The sequence below is a fragment of the Triticum aestivum genome, chromosome 5B, assembly GCF_018294505.1.
Source record: "Triticum aestivum cultivar Chinese Spring chromosome 5B, IWGSC CS RefSeq v2.1, whole genome shotgun sequence".
NCBI lineage: Eukaryota > Viridiplantae > Streptophyta > Magnoliopsida > Poales > Poaceae > Triticum > Triticum aestivum.
Genome location: NC_057807.1, coordinates 189,780,676 through 189,794,299, shown reverse-complemented (window position 1 = coordinate 189,794,299; position 13,624 = coordinate 189,780,676). Strand labels below are relative to the sequence as shown.

Here is a 13,624-nt window from a genome sequence, read left to right as displayed (position 1 = left end):
CTAGCCTCTGGTCTCCGCAAAACTTCCTTTTGCACTTTCCAAAAGCCTCGTGGGCTTTCCCCTTTGGCCCAAATAACGTGTTCTCGTACCCAAACATTTCGGGAAACATCCGGAACCCCTTCCGGTGAATTCCGGAACCCTTCCGGAGATCAAACACTATTATCCCATATATCAAACTTTATCTCCGGACCATTCCGGAGTTCCTCGTCATGTCCATGATCTCATCCGGGACTCCGAACAACATTCGGTTACCAACATGCATAACTCATATAATACTATATCGTCAACGAAACGTTAAGCGTGCGGACCCTACGGGTTCGAGAACTATGTAGACATGACCGAGACACGTTTCCGGTCAATAACCAATAGCGGGACCTGGATGCCCATATTGGCTCCCACATATTCTACGAAGATCTTTATCGGTCAAACCGCATAACAACATACGTTGTTCCCTTTGTCATCGGTATGTTACTTGCCCGAGATTCGATCGTCGGTATCCAATACCTAGTTCAATCTCGTTACCGGCAAGTCTCTTTACTCGTTACGTAATGCATCATTCCGTAACTAACTCATTAGCTACATTGCTTGCAAGGCTTATAGTGATGTGCATTACCGAGAGGGCCCAGAGATACCTCTCCGACAATCGGAGTGACAAAACCTAATCTCGAAATACGCCAACCCAACATGTACCTTTGGAGACACCTGTAGTACTCCTTTATAATCACCCAGTTACGTTGTGACGTTTGGTAGCACCCAAAGTGTTCCTCCGGTAAACGGGAGTTGCATAATCTCATAGTTACAGGAACATGTATAAGTCATGAAGAAAGCAATAGCAACATACTAAACGATCAAGTGCTAAGCTAACGGAATGGGTCATGTCAATCACATCATTCTCCTAATGATGTGATCCCGTTAATCAAATGACAACTCATGTCTATGGTTAGGAAACATAACCATCTTTGATTAACGAGCTAGTCAAGTAGAGGCATACTAGTGACACTCTGTTTGTCTATGTATTCACACATGTATTATGTTTCCGGTTAATACAATTCTAGCACGAATAATAAACATTTATCATGAAATAAGGAAATAAATAATAACTTTATTATTGCCTCTAGGGCATATTTCCTTCACCTAACACATCGGTCCCACCGAGTTGATCATGTCGGTCCCACCGAGATTCCTAACGTTCACATTTTAAACAGCATCGGTCTCACCGAGTTCACCTATTCAGTCTGACCGAGTTGGGTCAAATGTGTGTAATGGTTAGATTTTATGTGGAGGCTATATATACCCCCTGCACCCCCTTCTCTACTCAGAGAGAGCCATCAAAACGTGCCTACACTTCCACTACTCATTTTCTGAGAGAGAACCACCTACTCATGTGTTGAGACCAAGATATTCCAATCCAACCACAAGAATCTTGATCTGTAGCCTTCCCCAAGTTGCTTTCCACTCAAATCATCTTTCCACCATAGTCAAATCTATGAGAGAGAGAGTTGAGTGTTGGGGAGACTATCATTTGAAGCACAAGAGCAAGGAGTTCATCATCAACACACCATCTATTATAATTTAGAGAGTGGTGTCTCCTAGATATGTTAGGTGTCACTTGGGAGCCTGCCTCAAGATTATGGAGTTGAACCAAGGAGTTTGTAAGGTTAAGGAGATTGCCTACTTTGTGAAGATCTACCCAAGTGAGGCAAGTCCTTCATGGGCGATGGCCATGGTGGGATAGACAAGGTTGCTTCTTCATGGACCCTTCGTGGGTGGAGCCCTCCGTGGACTCGTGCAACCGTTACCCTTCGTGGGTTGAAGTTTCCACCAACATGATGTATGATAGGACCACCTATCGGAACCACACCAAAAATCTTCGTGTCTTCATTGCGTTTGCACACTCCAATCCCATCCCTTTACTCTCTTGCAAATCGCATGCTTTACTTTTTCCGCTGCTTATACACTTGTCATGCTTGCTCGAAATGTATTGTGAATGTTTAAACTTGTGCTAAAACTCCACCTCAACTTAAAGAACTTAAAAACTGCTACTTTTGCTTGTTGAGAGTCTATTCACCCCCCCCCCCTCTAGATACCTCTTATCGATCCTTTCAAAATCAAATGTCAAAGATGTTTACATAACGCTCGTCCTCTACGATCATGTTGTGCATGATCCGTGTTGTCCATGGTACCTTTTGGGCAATGGGCCAAACACCATGCAGGCATTGAAGCTTGCAGGCGTGGTGGAGTAGCAGCCAGAGAAGGGCACCGTCCTTTCCTCATGCCAGCAGCAGGCCTGTCCAAGTCCACATCGCCAACGATGACCGTGGAGGCGAGGGAGGTGCTGGTGGTGGTAAAGGACTGTGTAGGCTCGTGCTTCGACGACTGCAAAGGCGGTGGGCCTCTCTGAATGCGGTGTGGCGGTGGGGAAGTGAGAGTGGACGCGACGGCGACCTGAGTGGTTTCCGAGCCGTCAGAAGTGGGTGGCGACGGCGAGGAAGGCGAGACCGGGGGAGTCGAGTGTGGAGGGCAAAAAATGGCCGATGTGCCACCGATGGGCGGGCCAAGGGGAGGACAAGGGAGGCGGAAAACCCTATTTGACACATTATGCGTCGGTTAAAGGCATTTTTGCCAAATGACACACACCCCTTCTCTGAGCTAGGCCGGCCCATTTACCCTTTTCCTGTTAAAAACCCAAAAATGTGCATGCGTAAGGTTCGAACTCATGATCTTTGCGTTCAGAGAGAAGTCGCAAGACTTGTGCGTAGAAACTTCTTCTCTACTTAATCTTTCCCCATTTTGCAGAAGCCCCGGTTTTGGGAAGCTTCCAGAAGCTTCTAGCCATGTTTGTTCTTTTCATTGTGGTTTTTTCCTCCACCGGGTTTTGTTTGGTTTTTTCGTTCTTTTATTTAATATTAATTCTTTTTTCTTTCCTTTATTTTTATTTTTCCTTTTTTTAAATGCACTAACTTTTTCAAATTCGGTGATTTTTTCCGAAATCAATGATTTTTTCAAAATCAATAAACTTTTTCAAATTCAATGAACTTCTTTTCGAATTTCATATTTTTAAAAAAATCAATGCACTCTTTCCTAATTTGATGAACTTTTTTTGAAATTGATGAACCTTTTTCGATTTTGATGAACCTTTTTCAAAATTGATGATTTTTTTAGATTTGATGAACTTTTTAAAAAATTGATGAACTCTTTTCAAATTCGATGATTTTTCTCCGTTTTTGTGAAGTTTTTCAAAATTGATGAACCTTTCCAAAATTGTAGTTTTTTTCTCAAATTCATGAACTTTTTTGAAGTTTGTGAACTTTTTATTTAAATTCATGAACATTTTTTAGTTCATGAACTTTTCAATTTTGTGTGAATATATTTTTGTTTCTTTTTCAAACGTCAATGATTGACATGTCAATTATTCATCCGCGACCGGTCCAATGCGATCGAGCGACCTGCGAGAAACTGGTGGAAACTAGTGAGATGCGATTGAGCGATCTTCTACATGGGCCAGGCCACACTCGTGCGCGTGTGAGTGCTAGTATCGACAACCGCGTCTAGAGCGCTGATTAGGAGCTCAACCCTTAAGGGGATTTTTGTTAATGTTGCAGCCGTCATCGTCGCAAGGGAATTTTTGGTCCCCTCGCTTTCGGCTGCCATCTTGACGCTGAGAGGTGGGAGGACCTCGCGTCTTTAAGAGTTATATATTCTTCGTCATTATCTAGCGATCCTCGTACTCTTATTCTTTTGGCGGTGTCATGAGTTTAAAGAGTTTTCTGTTCTCGTAGTTCCGATTATTCAGATCTGATGAGTTTACGATAGTGTGCCAAACTCTTTTAGTTGGTTTGATTCTTTGTGAAATTGAAATCTTCCATCGGCATCATAGTGAAGACATTATGACCCGACGTCCTGCACTTCTAGGGGATTATCTCCAGCCCAAGTACGTTCATCGATCAAGACTTCCCATCTTTTTGTATAGGGGACTCAAGGCATTTTCAAAATCATTATTGGTAATGTTCGCGGGTGAAAGAGTGACAACATCGTTGCTCCACTCGAATTGCAGTCTCTTTATCAAAGTTTTTGAAGTATTTTTCTAGCAGAGATTGATACAACGAAAATGGTGTTTTGAAGAGATTTCATAGTAATTATTAGTCATGGAAGTTACTTTGTATATTTTTTCGAATTTTAGATCCAAATCAGTATACCTGCGATTGTTATTAGTATGAATAAAATTGCATGTGTTTCTATAAAAAGCTCTCAAAGAGAGGAGTCGCACTCGCCCTTGTCAATGCAAACCTAGCCCAAATTTAGTTTGAAGATGAGTCACAATAGACAGAAAAACCGGCATCTGTCTGTTTGTGGAAACGCGCTGACCGCCAGGCCATAGTTTTTAGGACGTGTCTAGCGAGCGGCACGGCACTCGCTAGCGCTCCGCAGCCGCCATCACTTTTATCAAGTTTATTTTCCCATTAAACAAAAAAGGAAAGATTCTTTCTCATCATAAAAAAGGTAGAAGGGGCATGCAACGTGTTTTTAATTACGGATTGGAAGGCATCCACGTGTAAACACATTAATTTATAGTTTCTTTTCATTTTAAAAGCCATAACTTTTGAATAAATCATCGAAATTAAGATTCGCTTTCACCTTTGGAACCTTACGACGTGCTCTTTGAAACTAGATCCCACATGAGTATATTTCGACGAACTAGTCTTTCTGCCAACTAAACATTAATGTATTTGCAACTAGACTACATTGTCACGCCAACTGAGCATATGTGTGTGCCAAATAGGCCTGCCAACTATACATCAATATGTGTGCAACTAGACTACATTATCGCGCCAACTGAGCATATGTGTGTGTTAATAGTCCTGCGAACTAAATATCAATATGTGTGCAACTAGATTATATTGGCGCGCCAACTGAGTATATGTGTGTGTAACTAGTCCTGCTAACTAAATATCAATATATGTGCAACTAGACTATATTACCATGCCAACTGAGTATATGTGTGTGCCAATAATCCTGCCAACTAAACATCAAATTTGTCATGGTTGCTAGACTGCAATCTCATAGGAAGTTGAATCATGCAGATCTAAAAATTGTTTTGCAAAAAGTTGCACGATGTAGTATTAAAGTTGCACAATACAGTACTAAAGTTGCACCATATAGCATCAAAGTTGGCATCAAAAAAATTTCGTCGAAACATACTCATGCGTGATTTAGTTTCAAAGATCTCATCGCAAGAGTAGTGAAAACGGATCTGAATTCCGACGCGCAGTTTGAAAGATATGACTTTTTAAAATTTAAAATTCCAAAATAAATTTGCGTGGATCTGTTCTGTTCGGAATGAAGTAATCAACGTGAACACATTTAATGCTAACAACTAGTACATGCACTAAAAGACAAAAAAATTAACAGCCACATGCATGCGAGACGCGGCCGCTCCATTCGACCAAATAGTGCGTATGTACAGATTTTATGTAGTTTTTGTGGGAACCGGATCCTCTAACATTGAGAAGAAAAGTTAGAGAAGCTATAATGCCTAACTTTTCTTCTTTCTATCTATATGATTATGGCTAAAACGATTTAAATTAATTTGTAAATTGATGATCTACCGTGTACATTTATAGTAATTACATACAAAGAAACTGATGGTGAAATAAAATTAATTTTAGTTATATATATCTACAGTAAATACCAACAGTAAACAACCTGCTAACTATCTACTAACAGTCTTTAACTTTCCTTCTTCATTTTATACTAGACAAACACTGTAGCACCGTGACTTTCCTTCACAATGTTAGAGGATCCGGTTCCGTTTTTTTGTTCTTCTACTAAAAAAAAGACTGAAGATGAGGGGAGAAAATGCGTCGGCATGTTGTTGGAGTTCCACGATGCGTGGATTTCTCTGTTCCCCTACCGACTGGGACGTCTAGACAGCGAAGAGAAGAACAGAAAGAGAAGGGCAATAATAAAGAAGAAACAAAGGACTGAAAAGCAAAACCCTAGCTCTTCGGGCACCTATGGTGATGGCGACAGCGACGGCGATCTCCGGCCGCGTATCCGGCGAGGCCAGCGCAATCCTCGCTCCTTCCGCTTCGTCCCTCCCCGCGCCGGTCCGACGCGCGGCCAACTCCAAGGTCATCCTCCCCATCCCCATTTCCCTCAAAACCCTAATCTCTATGCTAAGTGCCTGTCGATTGCTACACACCACAAAATCAGAGCTAAGCGCTTCTCTCTGCTTCCGCATCGATTGCTTTTATTGCCCTTGGGAGTCTGTTTGAATTTATGACTGGCTCCATGGAAGATCAGTTGTAGGCGCGGCCGCGAAACCTAGTGGGCTTGATATCTGCAATGTTGTGTCGATTCGATTGGTGATGCAAGTAAGATGCTGGGCATGTTAGCAGTGCTAGGAGCGTCAACCATGGTTGCAAAATCTGGTCATCCAAAATTTTGTGCCTTCCATCTCTTGTCTGATTTGCATTTCTCGCCCTTTTCAACTTTGTACTTCTTGTCTGTAGTGTGGTGCTTATTTCATCTTGTATAAGCACTATTAACATGCCTTCTGGACATGACATGTAGTATACTGAAATATGTTCAGATCTACTCTCTCAGGTTGGAAATGTAGGGACTAGTTTGACACCCCAAGTGTGAGCTTTGACCATAAATCTCGTGAACAATGTTTTGTTAACAGTTACAAAATGACAAATCATAAGAAAGTGATATAGAGTACAAATGGAACAGTATCAATTTTGTATAACATCACCCACATTTATTGGATTAATTATTTGAAAAACCTTGAACTTGGACAGTCAAATTACGCCCTATGATTTCTAAAATAGTTGGACTGTCAAATAATGTACTCCCTCCAATCCATATTAATTGTTGCCGCTTTAGTACAACTTTATACTAAAGTTGCTAAAGCACCGACAATTAATTTGGATCGGAGGGAGTACTATATTTCCGAAGGAGGACTCCGTCAGTACTTGGTAGACAAACTAGAGAGCATGTGTCTAGCCAGCTCGCAAGGAACATAAAGTTAAGAACTTAATGATCTAGGGAATTTGGTTTATTAACTTTATGGCACGCATGAGAAACAGCACACAGTAGAATGTTCTTGTCTACAGAAGTAGAATGAACAATCCTGAGGTTTAAGGATCTCCAGATATGATTTATTTACTCGGTTATGATTCTTCCTGTACCAGTATTGCCATTGCTTTGCTCAATTGGGCCTTTTCCTTTTAGAGATGCAAATCCTTCATTTTTGTTGTTGCAGAAATGCAAATGTGTGTTTACATGCCTGTCTGTTATATCTACCCTTATGTGCTGCTTTATACCTGTTTACAGATATTGGCAATGTTATGCAGGTATCATCTAGACCCTGGTAATCTTGTTGTTGCATAATTTTGTTGAAAAAAATTTCAATATGACATAACATATTGGCTGTGGATCCTACTAGGGGTGATAATGTGTGCTGCAAAGATGCAATAATAGGATTTTGATGCTGAATATACTAGGATCCTTACAAAAGCATAGTTGATCAAACACTCGTTTGTGTTTGGTCTTGCTCACCAATGCATGGTGTTTCTTCCTACCATAGTTCTGTCTGTCCACTGAAAATTTTAAATTGATTATTTTGTGAGGTTCTGTTTTCTTCTGCCTTGCATTGCAGGCATGACTGTGCGATGCAACAGGATATAAATATTCTAGTATGTTAGCCCATGATTTACCTGCCCATATTAATGTGATTGTGTAAATGTTTATAAATCATGCCCGTGATTTACCTACCTAAATTAAAATCACTTATTTGTTATGAACTTATTAGCTTAGCAAAGAAAACATAATTTTATCTGGCAAGTCAATAAAAGGTGGGACAGTTAAGACGTTTTTTAACGAAAACCGGTGAAAAAACCCAGAGATAGGAGGAAAAAATAAAAAAAGCAGAGAGGGAAGGGAGGAACATATGTAAGGTTGGATCAAGCACTCTGCTTGGCAGGAAAAGGGGCGCTATTCTTTTTTGAAGTAGTAGAGATAGACTGACCTATTTATATAATTTCGCAGGGCTTTCATGCTTTTCTTCGGGTTGCATCTAGCAAGCTCATGCTTACACCAGGACGACTATGCATTGAGCGCCAAAGCTGTCCGCGGAGATCTAGTACCTGCTCTGCTCTTTCAAGGCAGGACTTCTCTCCTGTTACTCAAGACATGGAAGGCTTCCTTCACAGTATTGTTAATATGGGATTTTTTGACCGTTTGAAATTGGCTTGGAAGATAATCTTCCCAGCACCAACCATACATGAGAACACAAATGCAAGTATTGCAAAGCAGAGGCTGAAGATGATTCTATTCTCCGACAGGTGCGAGGTCAGTGACGAAGCAAAGAAAAAGATAGTGGAAAACGTTGTTGAGGCACTATCTGAATTTGTCGAGATTGAATCACGTGATAATGTACAAGTGGATATCTCGACTGATGCTGGCCTTGGCACAGTGTATTCTGTGACTGTTCCAGTGCGCCGTGTGAAGCCTGAGTACCAGGAATCTGAAGAGCAGTACAGAGGAAAAATCGTTGGTGTTGACTTCAAGGACACTGGAGAATCGTCTGGTAATGTTGATGTTACCTTTGATTTCTATGTTCCGAATGAGAACCACTGATTCCTTGACCTAGCGCTCTCTGTTGTGTTCCTTTATCGCCTCTTGAGACTCCTCAGGTAGGATGCTAGAATTTCACTTCTGATGTAAATATCTAGGCTTTTCTTTCATTCGGTGTTTCATGTAATTCGATTTTTGAATTTTGTTCAGGAGGTGGCAGACATGTGGTGCCAGATTCTTGAAATCATATTTTCCACTTGTGTTGTGTTATTTGGTTTAGTTACATTGTGCCAATGGTTTTCTTAGTTATATCCAGCTGCCCCTTTCTAGTGTGCAATGTCTCTAGAGGGGTTTTCTCACGGAGGGTAACATGCGATCAGGATACGGAGCCTTTTTTTTAATGAAGGCAAAATATTTGCCTCATCAATTAAATAAGCAGAAGAGAGTTGCCCCCTTTAGCGGAAACCGGGCGAAAATCATGATAAACTGTTGAGTGGCAAACACAAGATACCCACACACGCCACTCCAAAGTGGGCCTCATCGAGACAATACAATGATGTCATCGTCATCATTTCTTCCCTAGAGGTGTCATCGTCATCCCAAACTCCGAGAAACGACTCCAAATTTGTTAAAGACGATCGTCGAACCAACCCACACTGAAAATGACGTGTTGACTGACACTGAAAATGACGTGTTGATCGCCAAACCTCAGCCACCGCAACGAGACAGCGTAGCTCCGACATCGACGGAAAGCTACGAAGGAGAACCAGGCAAGGCTCGCGTCGTGGAAGATCACCGAACAAACCACCTGCTACCTGTCATCGCACACCACAGGGCCCCGTCACTGTAGCTTCGACCTCAATCCAACAAACCAGCTGAGGCCATCCCACGAACATGCTGCAGAAGAGCCGACCACCTCAACCAAAGCCGCGTCTCCTACATCGTTCCCCGTGACAGCATTGCCACAGAAGCCTTAGCGCCAACTTCATCACCTCCCACTGGTCCCGCTTGCCGATGCCCAACTACAAACATGAAGCCCTCGAGAGGAGATACGACGCCACAACACCGCCATCATCCGACCGCTCAGGATCTGGGGTTTCCCCCGGAGCTGCAGCGGCGGCCGGATCCAACATGGGAAGGGTGCAAGAGCAATGCAACGATGCCTTCAAGAAGGTCTACGACGCCCAAGGCCGCCGTCATTGCTGGTCAAAGGCCCACAGACGAGACAGGGTTTTCACCTAAGCTCGTAGCACTCGTAACCGCACGTCAATCCGATGCCTGCAAGACCACCAACCACAACCTCCCACGAACAAGCAAGTCGACGAAGAAGGACCGAGCAACCACCGTAGCCAACCGCACCTCGCGGAGACCCTCCGGGAGCAGGCAGCCAGATCAGTCCACAACCGGCCCGAGTGCCACCGGACACAGCACGAGCCACCGCACCCCGCACAGCACCATGCCAGCAAGGAACGAGGAGCGTCGCCCGAGGCGGAGAACCACCGTGGTTCCCGGCCGCAGCCCTGGTGGACCAGGCACATCGAAGCGCAGCACCACGCGCATGCTGGGAACCGGAGACGTTAGATCCTCTACATCTGCAACCCCCTGCTTCAAAGACGACCGATTCGCCGGACACACCACCCCGCGCCCGCCTCCCGCGCCTCAGACCTCAGTGCCCTCCAGAACTGCACTGGGGCGGCCGATCCGCCAAACGTGCCTCCCGCGCTAGAATCTACACCTCCAACTGCCCCTTGCTGCCCACCGAAGCACCTCGCTGCAGGCCTCCACTCGCCAGCCCCCGCGTAGCCGCACCTCTGCAGAGCCCCAACCTCCACGCATCAGCGGCACCCATAGCTGTCGCCAGAGCCGCCAGATCCGCCGCACGGGACTCGCCTCGGACCTCGAGCATCCTCGCAAGCGCAACACATAAACCCCTGCCAATTTGGGCGGCCCGCGCCAGCCAAATGCGAGCGAGAGAAGGGAAGGGCCCCGACGTCACCCTCCGGTGGAGGCGAGGGGAGGAGGAACGGGGGCTGTGGCTTGGTTCGCTCCCAGGCCACCCGCGGGAGCGACCAATGAAGCTGCTCCAGGGAATGATGCGCCCACAAAGACCATTTAAGAATGTATGAATACATTGGTCGATTTTTTTGAAACACGATCCCTTAGGGCTTGATTCACTAAAAAAAAGGTCAAAGAGAATTGTCTGGTTAATTAATGAAAAATGTGCAAAAACCATCACATGACGCTCGCAAAACAAGGCATACAGGGCGACCTAGCAACCCACATACCGTCGAGGTTGCAGGCTAGCATCATCATCATCACACCTTCGCGAGGGTGACTCTAACTCCACCATCGACGACCATCGAAGAAGCCCTCATCGCAAACAAGCATTGAGGCCTGCGCCGGCCGATGCCAAACAGTTGGCCACACACGTCGGCGACCAGGCATCTCCTACTCTATCGACTAGCATTGCAGGAGAAAAGCTTTGGGCTTGTGTCGAGCCAGCACCAAAACTGACCACCTGCCTCGTGTCATTGTCACCACCAGATCCTCCTCAGTAGCTCTGACTTCATAGAAACAAAGTGACGAATGGAGACCCCTCAAACGCGCTGAAAGAGACCGACTAGCAGGGCACAACAACACCCCTGACCCCGCCCCAAAGCCGCCATCGCTGCCACATACAAGAAGCCACGCAGACATCCGCATTGCCAGACCGACACCTGCCAGCTGCAATGCCACGAGCGTCCAACTCATGGAGCATGCAAACAGAATCTGAAGCTATACAAGGCAACACCGCAAAGAGGGAAGCAACGATGTCGACACCATCACCCGACCCAACCAGGCCTCAGGCTTCCACCCGAACAACAAGATACGAGGGTGTAGGAAGATGCGGGACTCCTAGACTGATGAAGTCATGTACCTAGGGTAGGGTCATGGACCTATCCAAGGTACCCTCCCCAAGGACATCTCTAGAAGAAACTGCCTTTCAGTCGACCTGGAAGGATTCCACTCGACGAACTCGAAGACACTCGACCATGAAGACTCACTCGACCACCAGGAGATCTAGGGTCATTCTGCACCCAAACGGTCTGTTATTAAGTAGTCTTTATGGCCATGATAGCACTTTATGTAGGGCGTTACTAGTAACGCCAGGCCTTTATGTACATTGAACCCTCCTCTACGTGGGCTGGCTAGGGTCCTGGCGCACTCTATATAAGCCACCCCCCTCCACAGGCAGAGGGGTTCGCACCCCTGTAACTCATACGCACATAATCCAGTCGACCGCCTCCGGGCTCCGAGACATAGGGCTGTTACTTCTTCCGAGAAGGGCCTGAACTCGTAAATCCCTTGTGTATACAACTACTCCATAGCTAGGATCCTGCCTTTCCATACCTACCCCCCTATTTTACTGTCAGTCTTAGTACCACGACAGTTGGTGCCCACCGTGGGGCAGGTGTCTTAGCGACTTATTGGAGAAGTTGCAATTGTTCCGATCGCCTTCATCATGGTTTCTGGCGGAGTATTGGTCGAGGGCCGCAAGATCCGTCTCGGCGCGCTCACGTTCATTGCCGATGACTCCGCTTGGCTCCAGGAGGCTCCACTCGACATCGACGCGCTTCCATTCCGCGGGGCGACACACTTTCGCGCATGTGTCCGCGGCGTCCTGCTGCGGCAACCGTCGGCCCCGTATCGGTCGACCCCTGCGTCGTTCTCCCTCCCTGTCTCCCTCCAGCGCAAGCGCTCCGGGCCGTCGAGACTTCAGTGGTGGGTGAGGCACGCAGTGGCCCGCCAGTCGGCCACCCCCCAAGTTGCGGTGATCGAGCCTGACGAAACTCTTTACGGCCTGTTCGATCTGTCGACTGGCTCCATAGAGACTGCATTCGAGTGTGACAGCAGTGATCCAGCGGCAGAGGTCCTGATGGTCAATGGACCGCGTAGTCCTCTCGGTTTCCCCCGCGCCGACGAAGGAGACGGCGGAGGCGACCCAGCGCAGGTCCACGAGGAGTATCAACCCGAACCACTCACTTCGCTGCAAAGGGAAGATCTTCGCCGCCGGAACATGGATGCTCTACATACTCCTATTGTAGGAGAAACCCCCGAGGCTCGTGCCTTGGAGGACGCGCGTTTGGCCAACTTGGATGAGCGCACTCGACTGGAGAACCTCCAGCGTGCACTCAACGAGCGCGCGCGGCAACGAGTTCTAGACTCCAGTCGACGTCAACTCTTTCCACCACCAACTCAGGTATATCGAACTCCAATTCAGAATTTAGCGGCTGCAGCCCGAATAGCAGAGTCGAGTCAGCCCTCCCAGTCAGAGGCTGGCAGAGGCTTGATGCAGATCAGAGATTTGCTCCGGGCAGCAGGAGATCAGAATTCAGCTGTATCGCAGTCGCGAAACCGGATTCACAGTAGATCTGTCACTGCGAATACAGTCCAGTCGGCTCATAGCCCAAGATCGTCCCCGCGGCGTGAGGGATGTGGAGGTCGACGTGATCAGTATGATGACCGATTCGGTCGCGATGATCGGCATCGAGTGCCCACTCCTCCCCCAAGGGGTGGGTCTTACGCCCCTCGGCAGCAAGATGACAGACGCCAGCACAACGTTGGGCAAAGGGTTCCAGTTGACCCCAGAGAACCAGGCTTTGGCGCGAGATCCATTATCGTGCAAGGTCTGGTCGACCGGAACAGAGCTCACCGAGAAGGCCATGACAGAGATGTGCCCACCAGCAGCCGAGTTCATGTCTCAGGACCAGAGTGTTTTAGCAGAGCCATCAGAGCCGCGGTGATCCCTCCCAACTTCAGGTTGGTGACTGGGGTGAGTAAGTTCACTGGTGAGTCCAAGCCCGATACTTGGATTGAGGACTACCGAGTGGCTGTTCAGATCGGCGGTGGCAATGATGAGGTGGCCATGAAACACCTACCTCTTATGTTGGAGGGCTCGGCCAGAGCCTGGCTGAATCAGTTGGCGCCTAGCAGCATCTACACTTGAGAAGATCTTACCCGAGTGTTTGTCAGGACATTTGAAGGAACTTGCAAGCGACCATCA

General features: G+C 46.5%; 1 protein-coding gene across 1 annotated transcript; it reads left to right on the top strand.

Annotated features, from left to right (window-relative positions):
• The first annotated feature begins 5,858 nt into the window (after positions 1-5,858).
• On the top strand, positions 5,859-8,836 carry LOC123110990 (cell division topological specificity factor homolog, chloroplastic). The gene is made up of 2 exons (XM_044531647.1): positions 5,859-6,131; positions 8,053-8,836. The coding sequence occupies exons 1-2, from the start codon at positions 6,015-6,017 to the stop codon at positions 8,641-8,643; spliced, it is 708 nt and encodes a 235-aa protein (XP_044387582.1). The 5' UTR covers positions 5,859-6,014; the 3' UTR covers positions 8,644-8,836.
• Positions 8,837-13,624: the final 4,788 nt, after the last annotated feature.